At 38.6% G+C, this 26,485-nt stretch overlaps 1 protein-coding gene across 5 annotated transcripts in view; it reads right to left on the bottom strand.

The window, feature by feature from the left end:
* The window catches only part of LOC143029719 (putative ATP-dependent RNA helicase DDX10), a 61,297-nt gene that overhangs the window by 34,348 nt on the left and 464 nt on the right, over positions 1 to 26,485 (bottom strand). Inside the window, exons 1-8 of one of the 5 annotated variants that reach the window (XM_076192579.1) lie at positions 23,808 to 26,485; positions 21,973 to 22,105; positions 14,119 to 14,246; positions 12,902 to 13,102; positions 10,659 to 10,809; positions 10,449 to 10,570; positions 8,171 to 8,292; positions 2,019 to 2,220 (exon numbers count right to left, since the gene is read on the bottom strand). The exon at positions 23,808 to 26,485 is cut by the window's right edge and continues 464 nt beyond it. In XM_076192579.1, coding sequence (XP_076048694.1) covers positions 2,019 to 2,220; positions 8,171 to 8,292; positions 10,449 to 10,570; positions 10,659 to 10,809; positions 12,902 to 13,102; positions 14,119 to 14,246; positions 21,973 to 22,003 — 957 coding nt within the window. In that variant the 5' untranslated portion in view covers positions 22,004 to 22,105; positions 23,808 to 26,485. Of the gene's footprint in view, positions 1 to 2,018; positions 2,221 to 8,170; positions 8,293 to 10,448; positions 10,571 to 10,658; positions 10,810 to 12,901; positions 13,103 to 14,118; positions 14,247 to 18,234; positions 18,352 to 21,972; positions 22,108 to 23,803 lie in introns of those variants that run through there. The other 4 variants (XM_076192580.1, XM_076192581.1, XM_076192583.1 and 1 more) reach the window with 4 other exon arrangements.

Here is a 26,485-nt window from a genome sequence, read left to right as displayed (position 1 = left end):
AATGCCATAAATTCTTAATGCTATTGGCTTGGACTATACATACATATACCAAGGGCTTTTTCCCCCCTTATAAGGGAGGTAGCCAAAAAACTAAGGCATAAAAACCGCATCCCCTACCCACTCCCCCTCATGCATCACAGCATCATCCATACACAACTATTCTCCATTCACCCCTATCTTCTGTCCTTCCTCAACAGACATTCCCCTCTTTCCCAATACCCCTTTTACTCCATCCATCTATCTCATCCTAGGTCATCCCCTCTATGTTCACTTCTTCCACTTCTGCCTTCCACACCTCTTTTACTAGTCTTTCTTCATGCATTCTTTCTATTTGTTCAAACCATCCCAATACTCTTTCATCAACCCTATCTCTCAACTCCCTTTCCACCGCCATTCTCCTCCTAACCTCCTCATTTCTCACTCTATCCAGCCTAGTAACCCCCCCTATCATACTTCTCAGGCACCTCATCACAAACATGTTCAAACTCTTCCTCTCTTATGTTCCATGTTTCTACTCCATACAGTGCTATCGGCACAATCACTCCTTCAGTACTAAAAAGAATATAAAGAAATTAGAAAGAATTCAAAGAGCAATGACAAAGATGGCACCAACGCACTCTATATTGACATACAAACAAAGACTGTCCAAACTGGAATTACCAACCCTGGAACAAAGAAGAGGAAGAGGAGATCTACTGGCCATTTACAGAATTATGAAAGGGATGAAAGTCCTCGACAGAGATGATTTAGTAAAGTAGGATAAGAGAAAAACAAGAGGACATGAAAAGAAACTCAAAAAGGATAGATATAGAAAAGACCTGAAAAAGAATAGTTTCCCACACAGAGTGGTGGATATCTAGAACAAATTGGATGAGGCAACAGTGTATGCAAAAACTATACAAGAATTTAAGAACAAACTTATGCTGAAAGATACAAACATGGGTCACTATGAGCATAGCTCTCTTCCCGTATAATACAACTAAGTAAAAAATACAATCTCCTCTTAGTATCCATTCCCAAATGTCTATTTCTCATTACATTTTTTAATCCCCCAAGGCATTTACTCGATTCTCTCAATCTACATTCTACCTCCACCTCCACTCTTCCCTTTACTGCCACATTCACCCAAAGTATCTAAAACTATCCACTTCCTCCAGTCTCTCTCCCTTAATACTCACTTCCAGTCTGCTACCATTTTCTCCCCTTGTACATCTCATCACCTTACTTTTACCCACATTTATTTTCAACTTACTTCTTTCACACACCTTCCCAAACTCTGTCACTAACTTCCTCGATCCCTCTGATCCTTCTACAAGCACAGTGTCATCAGCAAACAACAACAACTGGTTTATCTCCCACTTTTCTCCATTTTCATTAACCATCTCCAATCCTTGACCCACTACCCTTGCATTTACCTCTCACACCACCCCATCCATGTATAAATTGAACAGTCAGGGCGACATAACACATCCCTACTGAAGTCCCACCTTTACCTCAAACCATTCACTCTCCATTTCTAATCCTAACAGAACCCCTAGTACTCTTGACTACTATTTAAAAGCTTTCCTCCTATCCCATATATCTGCAATACCTCCCTGCAACCCCTACCTGTCCTAAACTCACACTGTTCCTCATCAATTACTCCTCTGTTCCTCTCCTAATCCTCTAAATCAATACCCTCCCATAAGCCTTCCCAACTACACTTAACAACTTGACCTCTCTGAAACTACTACACCTATACTTGTCTCTTTTTCCCTTATAAAGTGAACTATACAGGCACTCCTCCAGTCCTCCAGCACTCTACCCTCTCTTAAACAAACATTAAATAACCTCACCAGCCAGTCCACCATCACTGTGCCTCCTTTTTTCAGACATTCTGCATGACATCCATCCAACCCAGGTGCCTTACCTGCTCTCATCACCCCGAAAAACACAATTCCCCAAGACCAGATGTACCCCACTTCCACTCATGTGTCATAGAGGTTGGTGTCATCTCAGGGTTAAAAAAAGATACTTACTTGTTTACAAGTGGCAAGAAACACAAGCAATTTCTTTTTCCTATGATGTCTGACAAATGACCACAGGAATGTAAATTTGTTGTGCACTTCACAAACTGCATAACTTTCCTTCAACGTTTTTGGTGTTGTGGATTTGGACCGCTCATGAACGGAACAAAAAACAGGTTTGTGGCAACCAGCACGAATGAGATCCTTGACTTCCCTGTAATAAAAATAAAATATATACATACATATACCTATGGCTCTTTTCTCCCTTACAAGGGTGATAGAGAAGAAGAAGAGAAAAAAAAAAAAAAAAAAAAAAATGGGGGGTATAAAATCCACTCCCATCCATTTCATCCCCACATACTCTACTCCCATTCACCACTCTCCCTCCCTCTTATCTTGGCTCCTTCTGGATGACGGCTCATCCCTGCATTTCCATCTCGCTCACTGCCCTGGGTCAGAAGCAGTGTCACACAATACAACACATACACAGCAAGGTAGCTTCTTTAAATCAGCGACACCCCACTCTGTCCCTCATGCAGAAAAAGAGATGGGGAGAAATCCCTTTAGGCTGCACTAAATTATTTTTTCACACATACTCCCTCACCCCCAACCCCTACCCACTCCCCCTCATGCATCATAGCATCATCCATATACAACCATTCTCCATTCACCCCTTTCTGTCCTCTCCCATCCTTCCTCAACAGACATTCTCCTCTTTCCCAATACCCCTTTTACTCCATCTATCCATCTCATCCTTGGTTGCCCCCTCATGTTCACTCCATCTACCTCTGCCTTCCACACCTCCTTTACTAATCTTTCTTTATTCGTTCTTTCCATGTGTTCAAACCATCCCAATACTATTTCATCAACCCTTACCTCACAACTCCCTTTCCACTCCCGTTCTCCTCCTCACCTCCTCGTTTCTCACTCTGTCCAGCCTAGTAGCCCCCACCTATCATACTTTTCAGGCACCTCATCTCAAACATATTTAAACTCCTCCTTTCTTCCTCTCTTATGTTCTATGTTTCTGCCCCATACAGTCCTGTTGGCACAATCACTCCTTCATATAATCTCCTCTTAACATCCATTCCCAAATGTCCATTCCTCACTACACTTTTTAATCCCCCAAGGCATTTACTTGCTTCTCTCAATCTACATTCTACCTACACCTCCACTCCTCCCTTTCCCACCACATTTGCACCCAAGCATCTAAAACTATCCACTTCTTCCAATCTCTCTCTCTTAATATTCTCTTCCAGTCTGCTGGCACTTTCTCCCCTTATACATCTCATTACCTTACTTTTACCCACATTTATTTTCAACTTCTTTCACACACTTTCCCAAACAACAGCTGGCTTATCTTCCACTTTTCTCCATTTCCTTTAACCCTCTCCAATCCCTGACCCATACCCTTGCACTTACCTCTCGCACCACCCCATCCATGTATAAATTGAACAGCGAAGGCAACATAACACATCCTTGGTGAAATCCCACCTTTACCTCAAACCATTCAATCTCTCCATTTCTGATTCTAACACAAGTTCTATTATTCTCATAAAAACTCTTGACTGCTCTTAATAGCTTTCCTCCTATCCCATATATCTGCAATACCTCCCACAGTGCCTTCCTGTCTACCCTGTCATAAGCCTTTTCCATATCCATAAAGGCCCAAAAAACAAACAAATAAATAAATATGAGACTGCAACTTGATGTCTACCTGAAAATATGTTGCTTTATATACATAAAGATATCAAAAGACTCTTCCTTACATGGGGATTGGCCAAGTCTAAGCAAACATCTGCATTATGATTCAGTTTAACAATGCAAACTCCCACTATCAGAGGACTCTATAGCATGGAATTACAATGAACCACTCTTGGCCTAACTCACTGGCAGCAGGGTTTGAACTGCCACCACTTCAACCACTGCTGCATGTAGAGGCATTCTAACCCACTCAGCCAGCAAGCATCTACATTATATATGTGAAAAACCCATCCCACCACTTTTTCTCTTTCAGCAACTCATAACACCGGTAATCATTTGATACTCTGGTACAAAAGGCTCCCTTTGGAATCACACATATATAGCTGAAATATGATAGCTATCCCACAAGATTTTTTTTTTTTTTTTTTTAAGTTAATATATAAAAAGGTATTCCAGCCTAATTATGATGATCTAATTTCCCCCTGTCTGGGGTATTGGCTGCATATTATTGAGGTTAAAATCTGCTTAGTAGCATAAGGCTGATACTTTAGGGTCTATATGGGGTACCCATACAGACCAGAGCCACACATCATTTTGTCTGTGAGAGAGGAAATTTCTATTGATAGGGAAATTATGCTACTTTATAATACTGCAACTGTCCTTCCATTATGCTGTCCCCCACTCTTAATACTGTCCTGTACCACTTCTCTGAATATGTTTTTCCTTTTTTGCTGAACCCTGTGGTTGGGGAGAAACAATACTGCCAGTGAGTGTACCCACTTGAGTTGTAAAAGATGACAAAAAAAAAAGGGATGGGAATAGGACTAGGCATCCTACTCTCTGTAGCCCCAAAAGACATTCCTAAAAAAAGTGAAGGCATAAGAGGGTCTGGGAGTTTTCCAACCAGAACCCTAAGGTTTGGGTCTTTTAATGTGTGTGGATGTGGTACAGATGAGAGTAAAAGGGAAGAGATAGGCAGTATGTTTGTGAGAAGAAAGATGGATGTGTTGGCATTGAGTGAAACTAAGTTGAAAGGGAGGGGCAAGTTTGAGTTTGGGAGTGTAGTTGGGAGGGTGTCAGGAGTGAAGAGAGAATGAGGGAGAGAAGGGGTGGCTATACTAGTAAGTGAAGAGATAGGTAAGCATGTGGTGGAGTGGAAGGAGGTTTCTTCAAGGTTAATGTGGATGAAGGTGAAACTGGGAAGGGAGATGTGGGTTTTTGTAAGTGCATATGGGCCTGATAGTGGGAAGAGTGTAGAGGAAAGATAGGCTTTATAGATAGATTTAAATGGGTGGTTTAGGGAAAAATGTTAATGTAGTGGTATTAGATCTCAATGCTAGGGTAAGAGACTATCCAACTGATGGAGTGGTTGGGTAGCATGGAGTGCCAGGAAAAAATAATGGTGGAGAGTTGATGGTGGAGATGTATCTAGTCTCTTGAATACAATGATGCCTACTTAGGCGTCATGAGGTGCGAGTGAGTATATGAAGATGATAGCATCGGCTTCCAGATTATATTTATTTTGTAGTAGTAACCGAGTGACCCTCTTATTCTGTGAGCGGGTTTGATCACTTTTTCAGTGGTTACATATATACCAAAGGCCTTTTTCCCCCTTACACAGGAGGCAGCTAAAAGACAAGGCATAGAAACCACTCCCACCCATTCCATCCCCTACATACTCCACTCCCCTCTACCCTCTTCCCTCCCTCTTATCTTGGCACCTCCTGATGGCAGGTCATCCCTGCATCTTACAAAGGATTACAAAGGTGGAGCATGCCGACAGGAGACCTTTTGGTCCATATCTAGGTCGGATGCGAAAAAAAATCACAATAATAGAATAATAAATAAAAACTATCATAATGTAAATAACAAATTAAACACATAAATAAATGCACAGGTATAGTTGAATAATAAAGAAACAGGTAAATAGTAAATAATAATAAATTGACATATAACTAATAATAAATGAAAATCAAACAGACAAATGATAACAAAAAATAAACAAATAATATAAGATAAAGCGTAGGCATTACTGCATCTTGCTTATGTGTTTATTTAAATGAATCATAAAGCTTCGAACTGAGCTACATTGCACTGCCTCTGCAGGAAGTTTATTCCATTCATTAACTACACGGTTCGCAAAGTTGTTTCTACCCACTTCTAAATTAAACCTATTTCGCGACAGTTTGAGACCATTATTTCTTGTCAGATTCTCATTGACTGAAAATTTTGTCACTTTTGATGTCAATTCCCTTTAGAATTTTAAAGACCTGTATCAAGTCACCTCTGAGTCTACGCTTTTTTAGGGAAAACAGATTCATATGTTTTAGTTGATTTTCGTATGATTTATTTTTGATATTTGGAATCAGTTTTGTGGCTCACCGTTGTACTTTTTCCAGTCTGTCAATGTCTTTAATGAGATTCGGTGACCATACGGAAACAGCATATTCCAAATGTGGACGAACTAACAATTTATATAGCTTGTTAATGAGTGATGGACTTTTGAAATCAAAAGATCGCGCAATCAGTCCTAGAATCTTATTTGCTTTCTCAGAGGCTAAAATACACTGCTTGGTTGATTTGAGATCGTTACTGATAATTACGCCGAGATCTTTTTCACTATCCACTTTTGTTAATGAATTTCCAAATAACTTGTAATCGTGCTTACTGTTATTTTTCTATGTGCATTACCTTGCATTTACTTGTGTTAAATTTCATTAGCCACTTTTCAGACCTTTGCTGTAATATATCTAAACCTTCTTGAATATCTAATTGGTTTAAGTGATCATTTGCCATTCCGCACAGTTTTGTATCATCAGCAAATTTGGAAACAGTAGATTTTAGTCCATGTTCTATATCATTTATATATACTGTGAATAGAAGTGGCCCAAGAATGGAACACTGAAGAACTCCACTTGTAACATTTTTCCATCTAGAAGTTTTTCCATTTAAAACAACTCTCTGTTTTCGATCATTCAACCAATTACTAGTCCAACTTAATAGGCTACCACTTATTCCGTGTAAAGCTAATTTAGTAAGTAGTCTTTCGTGTGGGACAGTATCAAAAGCTTTTGCAAAGTCTAGATATATTAAATCTATATTGTTTCTTTTGTCATAATTCGAGATAACTGTGTTGTAGAATTCGAGTAAGTTAGTCACGCAAGAACGTTTCCGTCTGAAACCATGCTGGCTATCATTTATCAAACGGTTACTTTTTAAATGATGTTCGATAGCATCTCTGATGATAGTTTCCATTATTTTTCCTACGATTGAAGTCAAACTTATAGGCCTATAGTTATTTGGCTTCTTTTTGTCACCTTTTTTGAATATGGGAGTAACGTTAGCTAGCTTCCATTCTCTTGGGACATCTCCGGATATGATGGATTTCTTGAAAATAATTTCTAATGGAACAACAATCTCATTTTTCATTTCCCTTAAGATTCTTGGATGCCAACCGTCAGGCCCTGGTGTTTTATTAACTTTTCTTTTGTTATATTTGCCGTAGTAAGTTCACCCTAAACTTTTCACAGGTTTCAGTTTGGAGTTCACTTCGAGGTGTTTCGTTTACGAATACCGAGCTAGAATAATTGTTTAAGATGTTACATACTATTTCACTTGAATATTCAAGTTGACCTTCAGCAGATAATAGTAGGCCAATGCGATTCCTAATAACCTTTTTATTTATAATGTAACTATAGAACTCTTTGAATTTATCAGCGATGTTTATTTCATATTGTCGTGTTGTTTTTGGTATTGTGTTTTTTAAATCTCTCTGTATTGATAAATAATTTTAAGTCATTATATTCACCCGAGTCATTAGATGCATTATAAGCCTGTCTCTTTTTAGCAATACTTTTTTCAGTTTCTTTGTCGAGCCACTTTGGGCGAGCCTGATTTGGGGGACGTCTGCCCTGGGTCAGAAGCAGTGTCGCAAGACACAACACACTCACAGCAAGGTCGCTTCATTAATTCAGCGACCCCTCTGTCCCCTCATGCAGAAAAGGAGAAGACAGGGAGAAATCCCTTCAGGTTGCATCAATTTATTTCTCATACATACTCCCTCACCCCCATCCCCCACGCACTCTCCCTCATGCATCACAGCATCAATACACAACCATTCTCCATTCACCCCTATCTTCTGTCCTCTCCCGTCCTTCATCAACTGACATTTCTCTCTTTCCAAATACCCCTTTTACCCAATCCATCCATCTCATCCTAGGTCGCCCCCTCATGTTCACTCCTTCCACACCTCTTTTATTAATCTTTCTTCACTCATTCTTTCCATGTGTCCAAACCATCCCAATACTCTTTCATCAACCCTATCTCCCCACTCCCTTTCCACCCCTGTTCTCCTCCTCACCTCCTCATTTCTCACTCTATCTAGCCTAGTAACCACCAACATACTTCTCAGGCATTGTCTTTTGTTGTCTCCTTCGTTCTTTTTGTTCTTATGTTCTTACCTTGTTTGTGTGGCAGAAAATAGGAGAGTCTGTCTTTCTAGAGGCAAACCTTCAAATATGTAATTCATGGTTTCTGCAAAGCCCATGGATAAACACTGGTCTGCTTCATCAAGAATCAGCATCTAGAAGTACAAATGTGAAAAAAAATTATATATCTCATACCATAAAAACCAATAACAAACTCCATTTTACAAGCAAACAAATAAATAAAGATATATAGTTATATGGCTTTCTATTTCTTCAGCACAGTGTAACATTTACTAAATTATGTTCCTGTGAAAAACACACTTGCATAGATATGAAATCAATACAGTATCAATCACTTATTTTAAATTGTTTTAACATTAAAAAGAAAAAAGAAATGTGTTTGAGATGAAATGTCTGAGAAGTAGGGTAGGGCTGGATGGTGTGAGAAACGAGGAGGTGAGGAGAAAAAAGGTGGTGGAAGAGATGGTAGATCGGGTTGATGAAAAAGTATTGGGATGGTTTGAACAAATGGAAAGAATGAATGAAAAAACATAAGTAAAGTTGGTGTGGATGGCAGAGGTGGATGGGGTGATCATGAGGGGGCAACCAAGGATGAGTTGGATAGATGGGGTGAAAGGGGTGCTGAGCAAGAGGGAGATATCAGTTGAGCAAGGAAGGGAGAAAGCAGGAGATAGGGGTGATTGGGGAGTGGTCATGTATGGATGATACTGTGATGCAGGGGAGTGGGTAGAGGATGGGGAGAGTTAGGGAGTGATTAAGTGTGAATATTTTGATGCAGCCCAAAGGGATTTCTCCTCATTTTCTATTTTTCTGTATCAGGGGACAGAGAAGAGGGGGTCCCTAATTAAGTGAAGCAGCCTTGCTGTCGATGTGCTGTGTCTTGCTGCATTGCTGCATTGACCTGTAACCCATGAGAAGCTGAGAGGGAGGAAAGGGTAGTGGATAGGGATGAAATAGATGGGAGTGGGTTGCCTTCTGACTTTGGTTACCTCCTTGGTAAGGGGAAAAAAACCCTTGGTATAGAGAGAAATTTAACACCATTCATCCTAACTAACTTTAGTTACCAAATCCATATACTGTACATCTGAATGAGTTATTCTTAAATAAATTTAAATCTAAAGCCCACCTTCACCTATCCATCCATCTCATTCTTAGTCTTCCCCTCAAGTTCAATCCATCTACCTCTACCTTCCATAATTTTAAATAGTCTTTCTTCACTCATGCTTTCTATATGCCCAAATCATCCCAGTGTTCTTTGATTAACTTTCTATGCCAGCTCTCCTTCCATTCCCACTCTCTGCTCTGCCTTACATCATTTATCACTTTATCCATCCCTGTAACCTTACATGCTCCTCCTTTTTGTCTCCCTTAACCACTTCAGTACAACTCAAATTGTCATATGCAGGATCAGCTGCCATATGTAATTTGCATCAGACTACTCGCATTATAAAATATAAATTCACTGCTGCATTACTCATTCTTTTTTACTCTGAGTCATAATAAACACAGAAAACATGATCAAATCAGTTCACAGAATCTGGGGGTAACTCATGTACAACTAAAAAAATATATATATATAACCAAGACGTCCATGCTAGCATCCTCATGTACCCACTCACACCTCATGATGCCTACATAGGCGTCACTGTACCAAAATATTTAATTTCAAAGTCTTTGCTCCATACAGTGCCATGGGTACAATCACCACTTTATGCAGTCGTCTCATTGCATTCATCCACACATACTCATTTCTCACAACACTTTTCATTTACCAAGACATTTATCTGCTTCCTGTACTCCACAATTTACCTCCACCCCCCACTCCTTCACTCCTCCATTCAATAATACATGACCCTAAATACTTAAAGCTCTTCACTTCCTCCACCCTCTCTCTTTTAAGGCTTACCTTCAACTCACTGCCACCTTCTCCTCTCATTATTCACAAATAACACTTTTTCTATTTTCTCCTCATCTTTTCCATTTTCTGCAGGAGGGAGGGGAGGGTCACTGATTAAGTGAAACGGCCTTGCTGTGGACATACTGTGTCTTGCTACATTGCTTCTAACCTAGGGCAGTGTGTGGGAGACTGGGAGGACTTTGTCCATGAGGAGCTAAGATGGGAGGGAAACAATGGTGGTGGTTGGGAGTGGAATGGGTGTGTGCTTTTTGACTTAGCTACCTTCCTTATAGGAGACAAAAAGCTCTTGGTATGTAGATAGATAAGATAGAATACCCTTTTCCAAGTTCCTTTTCATCATCTCCTTAGATTCTTGTATGTGCTAGAGCTTACCTGAACATTTTCACAATTGAATTCTGGATTTTCGTGCATGTGCTGCAAGAGTCGCCCAGGAGTGCAAATCATAATGTTACACTGACCGATGCGGTTCCACTCATACTTCAGGTCCTTCCCACCTGTAAAGAGAAAAATGTAATTTCATTCTTGTCCTAACCAGCACCAACTAATTTCCAGATCTACCATTGCATAAAATACCACTCTTACCAATAATTAAACCAGCTGAAAAATCATGGTGTTTTCCAATTTTATTCAAAACTTCAAAAATCTGATAAGCAAGTTCTCTTGTTGGGGTTATAACCAAAGCCCCAAGGCCATCCACTCCTGTCCACATTTTCATAAACAGGGTCTCCAGTAACTGCAAAGGAAGTATTATATTTATCACATATACAGAGATGAAACAAGAAAGAGACAGAGACTGGAGAGAGATGGAGAGAGGAAGGGGACAAAATGTATTCTAAATAATATCATGCTTCATTTAAAAGTACAATTAAGTAAAGAATTTAGTGACTGCCCAAAAAATATATACATACCGTAGGATGGGGTAATCGGGCCATCACTGGAGTAAATGGGCCATATAAAAGTTATTCATGCATTAAAAATTATGTTACAACTGGTAAATAGAATTCTGGTAAAATGGAGGTAGGTATTTATTCAGGGTAAAAGTGAAATATTTTGAAACCAATTTTGATTAAAAAAATTAATAACTTTTATATGGCCCATTTACCCCCCAGTGATGGCCCAATTATCCCATCCTATGGTATGTATGTATGTATGTATGTATGTATATATATATATATATCTATATCCGTAAATATATATCTTTATATATCTATATCTATATCTATATCTATATCTATATATATCAAGAGCTTTTTTCCTCTTATAAGGTAGGTAGCCAAGTCAAAGGCACATACCCACTCCCACCCATTCCACTCCCCTCCACCACACTTTCCTTCCTCTCATCTCAGCTCAAGGATGATGGATCCCTGTATCCTACTCACTGGTCAGAGGCAATGTACCAAGACACAGTACATCCACAGCAAGGCTGCTTCAATTAACTGGTGATCCCTCTATTCCATCCCATCATGCAGAAAAAGATAAGATGGGGAGAAATCCCTTCAGGCTGCATCAAAATATTATTCACACCTAAGCATCCTCCATCCCCTACCCCTCCCTTGCATAACAGTATCACCTATACACAGCCACTCTCCTCTCATCCCTATCTCCTGCCTTCTTCCTTCCTTTATCAACAGACATTCCCCCCTTGCTCAACACCCCCTTCACACCATATATCCATCTCATCTTTGGTCGTCCCCTCAAATTCACTCCCTCTACCTGTCTTCCACATCTCTTTAAATATCTTTCTTCATTCATTCTTTCCATGTGTCCAAACCATCCCAATACTCTTTCATCAGCCCTATCTGTCATCTCCTTTTCCACTCCTGCTCTCCTCCTCACCTTCTCATTTCTCACTTTATCCAGCCTTGAAACCCCTACCATATTTCTCAGACATTTCATCTCAAACACAGTCTATCATTTCCTCTCTATCTCTCTTAAATTCCAAGACAATTTGGATTCAGACAGGGAAGATCATGAGCCACAAATTTAATCTATTTCTGCTCAAGATTGACAGATATAATACAAGAAAGATATGGATGGACTGATTGTGCTTTCCTAGACTTACAAAAAAAGCCTTCAACAAAGTACATACATACATATACCAAGGCTTTTTCCCCCTTACAAGGGAGGTAGCCAAATAGAAAAAGGCATAAAACCATTCTCACCCATTCCATCCCCAAATACACTCCACTCCCCTCCACTCTCCCTCCCATCTTTGCACCTCCTCGATGACAGGTCATCCCTGCACCTTGACCACTGCCCTGGGTCAGAGGCAGTGTCGCAAGACACAGCACATCCACAGCAATGCCGCTTCATTAAATTGGCGACCCCCCCTCTCCATCCCCCCATGCAGAAAAGGAAAAGACAGGGAGAAATCCCTTTGGGCTGCGTCAAATTTTTCTTATACATACTACCTCACCTCCCATCCCCCCACCCAGGGGGAGGGAGGGTGGAGGGGAGTGGAGTGTATTTAGGGATGGAATGGGTGGGAATGATTTTATGACTTTTTCTTTTTGGCTACTTCCCTTGTAAGGGGAAAAAAGCCTTGGTATATGTATGTATGTATGTATTTTAGTGTTGTCCGCAAATTTACTAACATTATATATATATATATATTATATTATATATATATATATATATATATATATATATATATATATATATATATATATATATATATATATACATATATAGAATTCCAGAAAAAAATAAAATCATCACTGCTCAAATGGAAGTTGAATCGCTATTCTGATCTATGGTGAACAAACATCTATTTTGATTTATAATCAAAACCTTATAATTCATAAACAAAACCAATTATGTCGTACTGGAATGATGAAAGCTAGTGTCTTTCCTGACCCTGTCTTAGCAGCAGCTACAACATCCATTCCACACAGGGAAAAGACCAGCGACTGTTTCTGTACATCAGTGGGAACTAAGAATCCCTCATCCTTCAAACCTTTCAAGGTCTTCCTGCTCAGGGGAAGCTTCGCAAATGTGCTTACTGCATCTACTCCTTCTTCACCAAGCTGAAAAAAAGTTGGATACGTAATTTCTAATATGGGATCAGATAGAAATGTTGACAAACTTAGTGTTGATGTGTACAATAATGTTTCAACTGAAAAATTAATGTAATAATCAGACATAAGGCATAATGGAAGTAAACCTAATGTAGAGGAAATTTTCTTTTATATTAAGAAGGGCCCTCTTTTAGCATGACCTCAAATGCTAAGACATAATGATCATAAAATGGATATTAGGATACAAAGAAAAAGATGCATTAGTACAGGTCAAAAGAATATGTAGAGGACATAGCAAGAAAGTTAATCAAGAAATGTTTGAAGGATGTTTGAAAATACAGTTTTCTGTACAAATGCATTAATTTGTGGCTTGAATTATTGGAGAAACAGAGATGAGACCCCATGAGCATAGCTCCTATCATATATATTCATATTACAATTAGTTACTCATATGTGAAAGATGGTGTACACAGTGAGAAAATTGCAAGAGATGTTCCATCATATACATATGAGAGGAACACAATAGCTGTTGAAAAGTAATTGTTGCAATGAGTTTGATACTGGAAACCTACAGCCCCACAGCAATTGGATATGGACCTTGGGCCCTCTCACAGATCCCTCTGAGAAGAAACTCTGTACTAATGTCTGCATTTAATTAGTGCACGCCTATTTCTATGTCACCAGCTGACAGTAGTAAGAGGGGAGCAGTCAATGGTTGTCAGCACTTCATATGTGAAAAGATAGAAGGAATACAGCTTTGAGGTTAATAGAGTGTGAGCTTAGGCCTAGTCCACAGACTGAGTGTACACCTCTATACAGAGGTGAAAGGGGTTCATAGGTTTTGCAAATGGGCAGCAAGGAGATGATTCTCTCTGCTGTTCATTTTGTAAGACTACCACAAGCAGGTACCCATCACTGGTCCCAGGCCTATTAAGACTGTAACAATGAAACATAAACTCAAACATGCAAAGATATGCTACAGTTGTATATTTAAATAGCAAAGTACAGTAATATGAGAGAATCACCTTTGCTTTTCTTTCACTCAAAGTATCAACTTCTTCTTTTTCAACCACACTTTTCTTTTTCTTGGGTTTGAAGGATGTCTTGCTCTTACGATGATTTTTATGTGGGGCTTCTCCCTCCATCTTGACATCTGCAATCATGAGACAAACTTTATAATCTATGCAGAGCATTTCTCTGATAAACTTAAGGTGTCTATAATTTGAACTAAAATTCCTTTCTTTTTTTCTCACTGCCAACAAAACCAACTGCAATGAATTATCAAATAACAATGGGAAAACACCCAGATATGGAAATAATAATTGAGTTCCAATATTCTAAAATTATGGCATTGGTGTTGCATAGCATCAGTAAAAAAGAAAATAATAAGAAGAAGAAGAAGAATAAACAAATAGCTTTTCCCTACATTCATCTCCTTACTACCTATCTTCAAAACTGACAACACTCATCTTTATCTGGAGACACACACTCTGGTTATTTGTTTTCCAGACCAAGAGAAAAACTCCCAATATAAACTTTGACTATTTTGTCAACAAGTTATTAAACATTACTTAAAATATATCATGACAGTCCAGCACTCCCAAAAATATACATATATACATCTGTTTACAGAAACATGGAACATAAGAAAGGAAGAGTAAATGTGCTTGATATGAAATGTCTGAGACGTATGGTAGTGGTTACTAGGCTGGATAGCGTGAGAAATGAGGTGAGGAGGAGAGTGGGGGTGGAGAGGGAGTTGGGAGATAGGGCTGATGAAAGAGTATTGGGATGGTTTGGACACATGGAAAGAATGAGTGAAGAAAGATTAGTGAAAGAGGTGTAGAAGGCAGAGGTGGAAGGAGTGAACATGAGGGGGTGGCCAAGGACGAGATGGATGGATGGAGTAAAAGGGGCTTGAGAACTCATCTTCTGTCGAGACACCAGCTAGCGAATACCTCTTGTTAAGTTTATTACTTCTTGTGAAGTTTACATCTTTGATTAGTGACAAGTGATTGTGTTGTGTTTTTGTAATTGTATAACACTATACAGTTATAAGATAAATTGTAGTGTTCTAGTAATTTAGAATCAAAACAGTAGTCTATTACTGTACTCCAAAGGTAGGAGTAATAGTATAAAATAAGCAGAGTAAATTTCATGTACTTAGTTTATTTAGTGACAGCTTTTGTTTCTTTTGTTGTTTTATAATTTTCTCTTTGCTGTTTGTACTGCCGAAGGAGGAGCGAAATGGCTTGTGAAGATTGTGTGAACCTGGAGGACTGTCTCAGGATGTGTGAGGAGGAGATTCATCTTCTCAATAAGGTACTCTGTCAGAAGAGTGAATCCTCCCCACAACCCAAAGAACATACCACCTCTTCCACTTCTGTCACTGCTGTGAGTGGCGCTCTGTGGGGTCCTGTTTGTCAAGCCCGTGTTCGGTAAGTGGGTGCCCTGTGGAGCAACCGTTGGCTCTAGGCAATCAGTTTGCTCTGTTGGAGGATGAGGTGGCTGAAAATCAGGAGTTCTTGGTGGTGGGGGACTCCATTGTGCAAGGCTATGACAACATCCTGCTGCGGGAGACTAGATAACGTTGTAAGCTTGTATGTCAACTGGGCCATGGGATCACCGATTGTACCCAAATCATTAGGGAGCAAAGGCAGACGAACATGGTAACGATTGTTCACATGGGAAGTAATGATGTGGGTAGGGTGAGATCAGAGGAACTTGTTCTGAATTACAAGGTCCTTCTTCAGGAGATGAAGGAGCATGGGAGCCATCATGAAGTCTGTGGGGTCCTTCCGAGGATCTACACTGGCTCATGTTGGAACAATAGAACCATAGGGTGCAATGAGAGGATATCATGATTGTGCACACAAATGGGATACCACTTTCTTGATCCTTGGTATCTCTTTTCCAGACATCATGACCTTTATACTTCTGATGGGATCCACCTTACTCACAGAGGCAAAGACGTTCTTACAAACCTCACTGTGGGAGTTTGTAATGAAGTTCCTTTTTTGGGGTAGAAACTTGAAGGGAAGGGGAAATGAAGTGTATTGGGGAAAACAGAGTAGGGTATAGCAATAATGTAAAGTAATATATCATTGTAGGACAAAATATCATTTTAGGATATAATGTCTGTAGAGGATAAAATATTACATTAGGATGTAATGTCAAAGGACAAAATATCATGATGGGATGCAATAATAGTGGACAAAATATCTCAATGGGATATAATGATAGTGGAGGACAAAATATCACAATGATATGTAATGATAGTGGACAAAATATTATGGTAGGATATAATGTCAGTGGAGATCAAAATATCATGGTAGGATATAATGTCAGTGGAGATCAAAATATCATTTCAGGAAGGGATGCCGGAAAGAATGTCAATGAACAACGGGTGGCCAGTGTGGAACGCGGTGATGTAAGGGGGCAAGGTATACATAAGACATCAGATGACAGTGAGGGACCAGATGACCATGAGGCACTGAATGTCAATGAAGGACCAAATGTCAATATAGAGCAAGGTGTCAATAAAAAACAAAATTACAATGTAAGGCATGATGTTGAAATACAAAACATGTCAAAAAGAAATAATCATGAGTTTCTTAATACACTATGTATACTTTAATGCTCTTAGTGTATAAATCCCAAGAAATACTGGCATATGTCAAAAGAAAAATCTCAATATGATAGAAATAACAGACATGGTTAAATGGTAAAGGGGTTTGAAGCTGAATTTAAACACTTTCATCAGGATATAAACTACAAGAAAGGTGGGGGTGTTTTGTTGTACATTAAAAGCAATGTCCATGCCTATGTTTTAGAGAAATAGAAAAACAGGATGCATATGCTTTGTGGGTAGAATTAACGCAAACAAATGGGCAAAAAATGAATGTAGGTGTAATATACAGGCCAAAAACATTATCATTAGTAGACAACAAACTGTTGTTTCAAGAATTATTTTCCGCAACCAGGACTTACTGATAATGGGTGATTTCAATTTTACTGACATTGATTGGATGACCCTTGAATATGGCCATATAGGTAGTCGATTGATAGATTTTCTCGGTGACACTCTTATCATATCCATAGATGTCCCAAGAGAATGGAAGCTAGCTAATGTTACTCCCATATTCAAAAAAGGTGAAAAAAGAAACCAAATAACTACAGGTCTATATGCTTGACTTCAATCATAGGAAAAATGATGGAAACTATCATCAGAGATGCTATCGAACATCATTTATAAAGTAACTTTGATAAATGATAGCTAGCACGGATTCAGCCAGAAACATTCTTGCATGACTTAAATTCTACAACATGGTCATCTTGAATTATGACAAAAGAAACAATATATATTTAATATATCTAGACTTTGCAAAAGATTTTGATAATGTCCCCCATGAAAGGCTACTTACAAATTAGCTTCACACGGAGTAAGTGGTAGCCTATCAAGTTGGACTAGAAATTGGTTGAATTAATTATGAACACTTTGAAAGAAATATGTGACTGGAAAGACCACACAGCATCATTAAAGGCTTCACAAATGCTAGCTGCCATGACAGTACATCGGTTTGAAGTGGCTCTTTGTGTACGTGAACACTTTACTAAGCTACTACTGCCAATATCAGTACAGCTCCAAAATCCCAAACTCTACATACTCCAATGTGCAAAAAAAAGTGAATAACCTCCTGGAGACACTTACATCCATCTGAGCTAATTCTGAGGAGAACTTCCATATCATTTTCATGGAAGCTGAAAATATGTTGGGTGAACAAATACAAGTGCCATGGCAATGTACAAAGCAAACCAAGAGGTCGAATCTAGAAACACACGAACCTGAATCCTACCTTAGGATTTCAGTTTTCTTGCCATACTCGTACTTGGATAACCTGCTACAACAAGTACAAGAACGATTCAGCTCTCACACCCAGACAGCTCTATGCTTGCAATATCTTATTCCAAAATATATTAGCAAAACCACATTTGATCAGATGAAGGAAGCTGCTGAGTTCTATAAAGAAGATCTGCCAGGAATGTGGGCAGACCTGCATGGGAAAGTTGAAAGATGGTGCCATAAATGGAACACAGAAAGTGTGAGTTGCATGAGTAAAGAGATAATCCCGGCAACATACTCAAAAGTCCTCGCACTTGAAAGCCTTGGTGTGTTTTATCCCAACATCTTCCAGCTCATTAAGATTCTTTGTATTCTTCCAGTCACATCAGCATCAGTTGAACATAGTTTCAGGTGCCTGAGAAAATTAAAAACACACCTCAGGTCAACAATGTATGAAGAAAGATTGTCAGGTCTGGCACTCATGTATATTCATAGGAATAAGGTGCCCAATGAAGAAGATATCATTGCTGAACTAGCTTCAAAAGCTCGCATTAGGAAAATGTGCATCAAACTTTAACTGACAGTGGTATGTACTTGAAATGTTTTATGTTAATAATGTATTACATTAACTTTCCAGTTTGATTCAAATGTTTCTAGTTTATTAACAATTTTGTTTACTAATAGTGAAGTATTCTTTTAGATTTACAAGCATACTAAACAAAATAAATTTGTTGTACGTATTACTGTAATTCAGACAATCATAAGTGTACTTTCTAATTACATTCTGGTTAGTATTCAGTAATTCTATTCTACTTTATTTTCTTATATAACCAGATCAAATTAATGCTATTTTATTTCATAACAAATTATATTATTAATGCAGTCACTATGATAACCATAAAAACGATTTGCAATCATGTATGTTTTGTTTATATAAATAAAACATTCCACTGTCTATTTCAAATGCACAGAAGTTAAAAAAGTGACTAGCATTAGATATTTCCTTGCCTCAATTTTCATTTTCATCCCCCCCCCCCCAAAAAAAAAAAAAAAAAAAAAAAAATCTGGGGTGTGCCCCTGCTAGAGATTATTATAAGATGATGACAGCAAAAATGATGCAACCAAATCTAACTCTTTTCCTTGTCTAAAAAGGTCAGATAGGCATAGACAACCACCTAAGTGATGAAATCTTTAAGATTATTTTTGATGAAGGGGAGATTATTGTATGCTGTAACATAAATGAGTATGATTCTGCCACAAGGTATGCTGCCTTTGTTTTGCATGACATAACATACTTGGAGTTGATGCCCATCTTGTTGGATATTGTCAAGTCAGTCTTTCCCTGTACGGCATTGAGGCTTAACTTGATGGGTGAGTGTTGTATGTCATAACTCATTTACTCTTTTTTTCATACTGTATTGCATTGTATCGATTTTGTATTAATTTATATTTTATATATTACAGAGCATCTAGTCATATTCTAAGTAGAATAAAACTTAGGTAGGGGTTGTGTGGATCAGATTTTTGTGGTAAGGTATATATGTGATAAAGTTTTAGTGAAAGGTAAGGATGTTTTTTTGGGCCTTTACGGATTTGGAAGAGGCTTATGACAGGGTAGACAGGAAGGCACTGTAAGAGGTTTTACAGATATATGGATTAGGAAGAAGCTGTTAAGAGCAGTCAAAAGTTTTTATGAGAGTAGTACAGCCTGTGTTAGAATCAGAAATGGAGAGAGTGAGTAGTTTGAGGTAAAGGTGGGACTTTGCCAGGGATGTGTCATGTTGCCATGGCTGTTCAATGTGTACATGGATGGGGTGGTGCAGGAGGTAAATGCATGGGTAATGGGTAGGGGATTGGAAATGGTTACAGAAAATGGAGAAAAATGGGAGACAAACAAATTGTTGTTTGCTGACAACACTGCACTTGAAGCAGAACCAGAGGGGGGATTAAGGAAGTTAGTGATGGAGTTTGGGAAGATGTGCAAGAAGAGATAGTTGAAGGTGAATATTGGAAAAAGTAAAGTGATGAGATGTACAAGGGGAGAGGATGGCAGCAAGTTGTGAGTGAGTAATAAAGGCGAGGGGCTGGAGCAAACGGATAGCTTTAGATACTTGGGGGTGCATGTAGCAGGTAAGGGAGGAATGGAAGTGGTGGTAGATTGTAGATTGAGAGAAGCAAGTAAATGCTTTGGGGGATTAAAGTGTAATGAGAAAAAGATACTTGGGAATGGATGCTAAGAAAAGATTGTATGAAGGAGTGATTGTGCAGACAGCACTGTATGAGGCAGTAACATGGACCATAAGAGAGGAAGAGAGAAAGAGTTTAAATGTGTTTGAGATGAAATGTCTGAGAAGTATGGTAGGGGTTACTAGGCTGGATAGATTGAGAAATGAGGAGGAGAGGATGAGAGTGGGGGGTGGAAAAGAAATTGGGAGATAAGGTTGATGAAAGAGTATTAGGATGGTTTGGACACATGGGAAGATTGAGTGAAGAAATATTAGTAAAAGAAGTGTGGAAGGCAGAGGTGGATGGAGTAAACAGAAGGGGCGACCAAGGATGAGATGGATGGATGGGGCAATTGGAGCATTCTGAAACAGGGGGATGTCTGTTGAGAAAGGGAGAATACAAAGTTAGGGGTGAGTGGAGAATGGTTGTGTGTGGACGATGCTGTGATGCATGGGAGTGGGTGGGAGATAGGGGGTTAAAGAGTGGCTATATGTGAATGATATTTTGACACAACCCAAATGGATTTCTCCCCATCTTCTCTTTTTCTGCATGAGGGGACATAGAGGGGGGGGGATTGCCAATTAAATAAAGTGGCCTTCCTGTGAATGTGCTGCATCTTGCAGAATTGCTTCTGACCCAGGGCAATGGGAGAGGTGCAGGGATGACTCATCATCCAGGAGGAGCCAAGAAAAGAGGTAGGTGTGACGAATGGGAGTGGGTGGGGATGAAAAGGGTGGAAGTGGATTTATGCTACCTCCCTTGTAAAGAATATATAATATATATATGTATATATATATATATATATATATATATATATATATATATATATATATATATATATAATGTAAATTTTTAGAAGTGCACACAGTAAATTTTTAGTTGTGTACACCTATGTGATATAGCAATAGATAATTCATTTTGTAAATTATAATACATCAATGTAATATGCGATTTTCTTGGCAGAAATCAATAACAAAAGTTGCTAAAACAGATATATTAATGAATGATGTCACAGCAATTCAATGATACGCCATGTTTGTTTTGATAGATGCCGGCTGAAGAAATGAAAGGATGATAAATTCATTTGTTCTAAACTAACCTACCTAACCTATGTAACCTAACCTATATTTAGTTATTCAGTTCCTCAAATTCTAAAGATCATCCGGTTGTCATCTTCCTGGATGCTGACGGACTGATTATTATTGTGCCTCAGGCAATTAACAGATGATGGCAGAACCCCATGTTCTCTCATAAAGTCCAAGGAAGCCCTATTGTCTTTGTAACAGCACTTATTAATGTCACCTGTAGTTGGAGAATACCAGGTCCACAATGTGAAAGTCATCGTCTAACTGACAGCTACTGGACTGGAGAGACGACAGCATGGTGTCCATACCATATCCTAGCAGCTTCGTTCATTAGTAAATATGCTTGTAGCAAGGTCTTTTGTTATTTCTGACAAGAAAATCACATACTATGCTCATATATTCTAATTTACAAAATTAATATTTAATTTTCTAATGATATATTGCATAAGTGTGCACAACTAAAATAATACCATGCACACCTACATGACAGCAATAGAAAATTAAATAATGATTTTGTAAATTACAATACATCAATGTAATATACATTATTCTTGGTGGTATTCAATGATAGGAAAAGTTGCTGAAAGTTATTAACACACAAACATAGCCACTATAGTTGCTTGAGATGCCATTTTTGTTTTGGTAGAAGCAGAGGTAAAAAAAATCAAAGTATGATGAGTTTATCTATTCTAAACTAACCTAACCAACATTTAGTAATGCAGTACCTGTAATTCTCGAGGTCATAAGGGTTGCCATTGTTGTCTCTGAATCTATCAAGACAAAGATGGCATCTAAAGGAGTTGAAGCTATTTCATTTGTTTCTGCATAGGTTTTGGCAACATTTCCTAATATTGATTTCTGCAAAGAAAAATACTTATCATATTGATAAAATATTTAATTTTCTAATGCTATAGCGCATAGGTGTGCACTTAAAAAAAAAAAAAAATACCTACACTTTTAGTACAGAACACCTACTCATGTTCTATGTATAATAAAACTTGGGGTATTATTTTAGTTGTGCACACCTACAAGATATACCATTTGAAAATTAAATATTAATTTTGTAAATTATAATACATGAACATAATATGCGATTTTCTTTGTGGATATAACAAAAAACCTTGCTACAAGCAAATCGGTAAATTTTAGCTGTGTACACCTATGCAATATAGCAATAGAAAATGAAATATTTTGTAAATTATAATAGACAGACGTAATATGCAATTTTCTTGGCAGAAATCAATAACAAAAAACTTGCTAAAACCTAGATAGGTTAGGTTAGAATGGATGAATTTATCTTTTCATTTCTTCGACTTAGGCATCTATCAAAACAAACATGGCATATCATTCAACCACCACAACTTCATTCGTTAATAAATCGGTTTTAGCAACTTTTTTTGTTATTGATTTTTGCCAAGAAAATCACATACTATGTTGATGTATTATGATTTACCAAATTAATAATTAATTTTCTATTGGTATATGGCATGAATCTAGGATATTTGGGCCATGAAACTGCAACCTAGGATATTTGGGCCACAAGGGCCACCTGGGGTGGATTTTTGGGCCACAAACTAATTTTTTTTTTTTTTGGTTCCCTTTCAATATATTACTATTTTGTATACATTTTTTATTTTAGTGTATTATTCCTATTTTTTGGTACTTTATGACTTTTTGCAAGTACTCTGTCATGAAGTGTTTTAGCTCCAGTTTATCGACCGTCCCAACCAGATCCTCTCCTACACCTCTGTGGAGCTCTATATATAAACCTAGCCTGTCAAGAGATGTCATATCACATTCACTGAGCTATTCAACCATGCCAGCTGAGCTCGAAGTCATCACATCATCTAGAGGGAACCAGAAGATCTGTCTAGATGGCTTTATGTACACCAAGAAGCATGTTGCCAAGTCAGTTGATAAGATCATTTGGCAGTGTGTCAAGCGTTCCTCTACCCTCAAATGCCCTGCTCTCATCAAGACCCCAAGACTGTCAGTGAACCTCGGGTTGTGTTGGATCACAACCACCTCGCTGATGCAGTTGGATGCCAGGTGGAGAAGACTCGCCAGTCCATGAAGAGGAAGGCTGCTACCACCAAAGACCATCCCAACCAGATCCTCTCCTTCATGGTTGCAGAGCTTCCAGAGGAGGTCAAGGCACACAATACACATGCCTAAGGCTGACTACGAAGCATGCCCGAAGCAAGTGGCATCTGCATCTTCATTGATATTTTATAATTTTGATAAAAATCTCACTTGTTTGCAGGCAATGCAGCTAATATTTCTGAGAAAGGTTTCATAAATAAAGACTTAAAGTTTACAATGTGGGCTTGTAAAACATTTGATGATTTGCAAATAATAATTTACTGACCACTTCACTTTAACTAGTTTCATCACTGATTGATAATACATTCTACGTGTGTTAATACAACTTTACTTGACGCATGTGAATCATCAATAGTTGCAAATGCTCCAAAAGTATCAAACGAAGTTATTGAATAGCTATTTAATATTCAACTTAATCTTAGAGGCTTGATCCAAACTTTGTGAACACCTTACATACTTATATGGAGATGTAATTTTCAGTTTGTCTGGATATATATAGTATATTTTCCCTCTTCATCGGTTAATCCCTACTTTTGTCTCAGTCTGTAGACCGAATCTCGTCGTAGTTCCACAGAAAACAAATTGCCATCACACTTCTCGGTATTGTTTACAGTATTTCACGTGTTCACACTCGATACGTGAATGAAATTACTGTGAATATTTTCATTGTTTAGGAAAAATAAGATTTCTTATATTTAACTTAGAATCATAGAAAATAGAAATCGAATGCAAATGTGTCTTTCAGATTGTGCTTTTTTATATTCATTGATCTGTGTGCGCATTCATTTACTGAATTTAGTTATGATAACCTTCGTCTGGGGCATTGCCAGCTTTTTATTGTGGGGTTAAAAACTGCTTAGTAGCATGCACCTTACTTTAGGTTCTATTAAGGAGTAGAGGAAATCTCTATTCATAGAGAAATTATGATACTTATTATACTGCGACTGTCCCTCCGTTATGCCGTCCCCTCACTCTTATACTGTTCTATACAATTTCCCTGACAATTCATTTTCTCATTTCGCCAAACCCATTGGTAGGGGAAAAGAATATTGCCACCAAGTCTTTCCACTTGAATCGTATAAGGCGACAAAAAACGGGACGGGGATAGTACTAGGCATTCTTCTCCCTGAGGACCACAATGGAAATAAGCTTACATGTTTTTTTGTGTCATTCTCGGCAATTGTAATTGTTATTTCGAACTATGTGTTCTTTTCATTAAATGCACTTCATGTATATTGATGCAATGCCAAATAAATTTACTTAGCCCCAAAGGGGATATTCCTAAAAAGAAAAGAAAAGAAGAAAAAAGGAAAGGCATAAGAGGGTCTAGGAGTTTTCCAACCAGTACCCTTAGGTTTGGGTCTTTTATTGTGCGTGGATATGGTACAGATGAGAGTAAAAGGGAAAAGATAGGCAGTATGTTTGTGAGAAGAGAGATGGATGTTTTGGCATTGAATGAAACTAAGTTGAGAGGGAGGGGCGATTTTGAGTTTGTGAGTGTAGTTGGGAGGGTCTTAGGAAGAAGAGAGAAAGAGGGAGAGATGGGGTGGCTATACTAGTAAGCGAAAAGATGGGTAAATGTGTGGAAGGAGGTTTCTTTAAAGTTAATGTAGATAAAGGTAAAACTGGAGAAGGAGATGTGGGTTTTTGTAAGTGCCTATGGGCCTGGTATTGAGAAGAGTGTAGATGATAGGGAGGCTTTTTTGGATAGATTTAAATGAGTGCATAGAGGGTTTATGGAGAAATGTCAATGTAGTGATATTGGGAGACCTTAATGCTAGGGTAGGATATGAACCAGTAGACGGGGTGATTGGGAAGTGTGGAGTTCCAGGAAAAAATCGTAGTGGAGAGTTGATGGTGGAGATGTGTCTAGAGAGTTGATGATAGCAAATACAGTGTTTCGGAAGAAAGTTAAGCAGAAATAGACGTGGGAGAGGATGGTAGATAGAGCATTAATGGACTATGTAGTGGTAACCAGGAGAATAGTAGGAAGAGTTAAGGATGTACATGTTCTAAGGGGAGAGTGGGGGAATATCAGATCATTTTTTTTGTTCAAGGTAAGTTGAGAGTGGAGGATAGATGGATAAAGAGGAAAAGGACAGAAGGTAGGGAGGTGCTTAAAGTGAACTGCTCAAATGAGAAAGACGAGGCGAAAGCAGTTATTATAATGATGAGAGCACATAAGACACCTGGGTTGGATGGGTGTCTTGCTGAGGGTCTAGAAAAGGGAGGTACAGTGATGGTGGACTGGCTGGTATGGTTGTTTAATTGTTGTTTAAAAGATAATAGAGTGCCGGAGGACTGGAGGAGTGCATGTATAGTTCCACTTTACAAGGGAAAAGGGGGACAAGTATAGGTGTAATTGTTTTAGAGGGACCGGTTTGTTCAGTGTAGTTGGGAAAGATTATGAGAGGGTTTTGATTGAGAGGATTAGGAGAGGAACAGAGAGAGTAATTGATGGAGAACAGTGTGGGTTTAGGACAGGTAGGTGTTTCGTGGATCAGATTTTTGTGGTAAGACGGATATGTGAGAAAGCTTTAGGAAAAGGTTTTTTTTATGGATCTGGAAAAGGCTTATGACAAGGTAGACAGGAAGGCACTGTGGGAGGTATTGTAGATATATGGAATAGGAGGAAAGCTCTTAAGAGTAGTCAAGAGTTTTTACGAGAGTAGTATAGCCTGAGTTAGAATGAGAGATGGAGAGAGTTAGTGGTTTGAGGTAAAGGTAGGACTTCGCCAGAGATGTATTATGTCGCCTTAGCTGTTCAATTCATACATGGATGGGGGGATGCGATAGGTAAACACAAGGGTAATGGGCTGGGGGTTAGAAATGGTCGAAGAAAAGGGAGAAAAGGGAGAGATAAGCCAATTGTTGTTTGCTGACGACACTGCGCTTGTACCAGGATTGGAGGAGGGATTGAGGAAGTTAGTGACGAAGTTTGGGAAGGTGTGTGAAAGAAGGAAGTTGAAGATAAATGTGGGCAAAAGAAAGGTGATGAAATGTACAATGGGAGAATGTGGCAGCAAATTGGAGGTGAGTATTAGGGAGAGAGACTGGGGGAAGTGGATAGCTTTAGATATTTGGGTACGAATGTGACAGGAAAGGGAGGAGTGGAGGTGGAGGTAGAGTATAGGT

Source organism: Oratosquilla oratoria, chromosome 11 (genome assembly GCF_046742065.1).
Source record: "Oratosquilla oratoria isolate Oo_2021 chromosome 11, ASM4674206v1, whole genome shotgun sequence".
Taxonomy (NCBI): domain Eukaryota; kingdom Metazoa; phylum Arthropoda; class Malacostraca; order Stomatopoda; family Squillidae; genus Oratosquilla; species Oratosquilla oratoria.
Note: the sequence above shows the minus strand (reverse complement) of the source record. Positions and strands in the feature narration are given on the sequence as shown.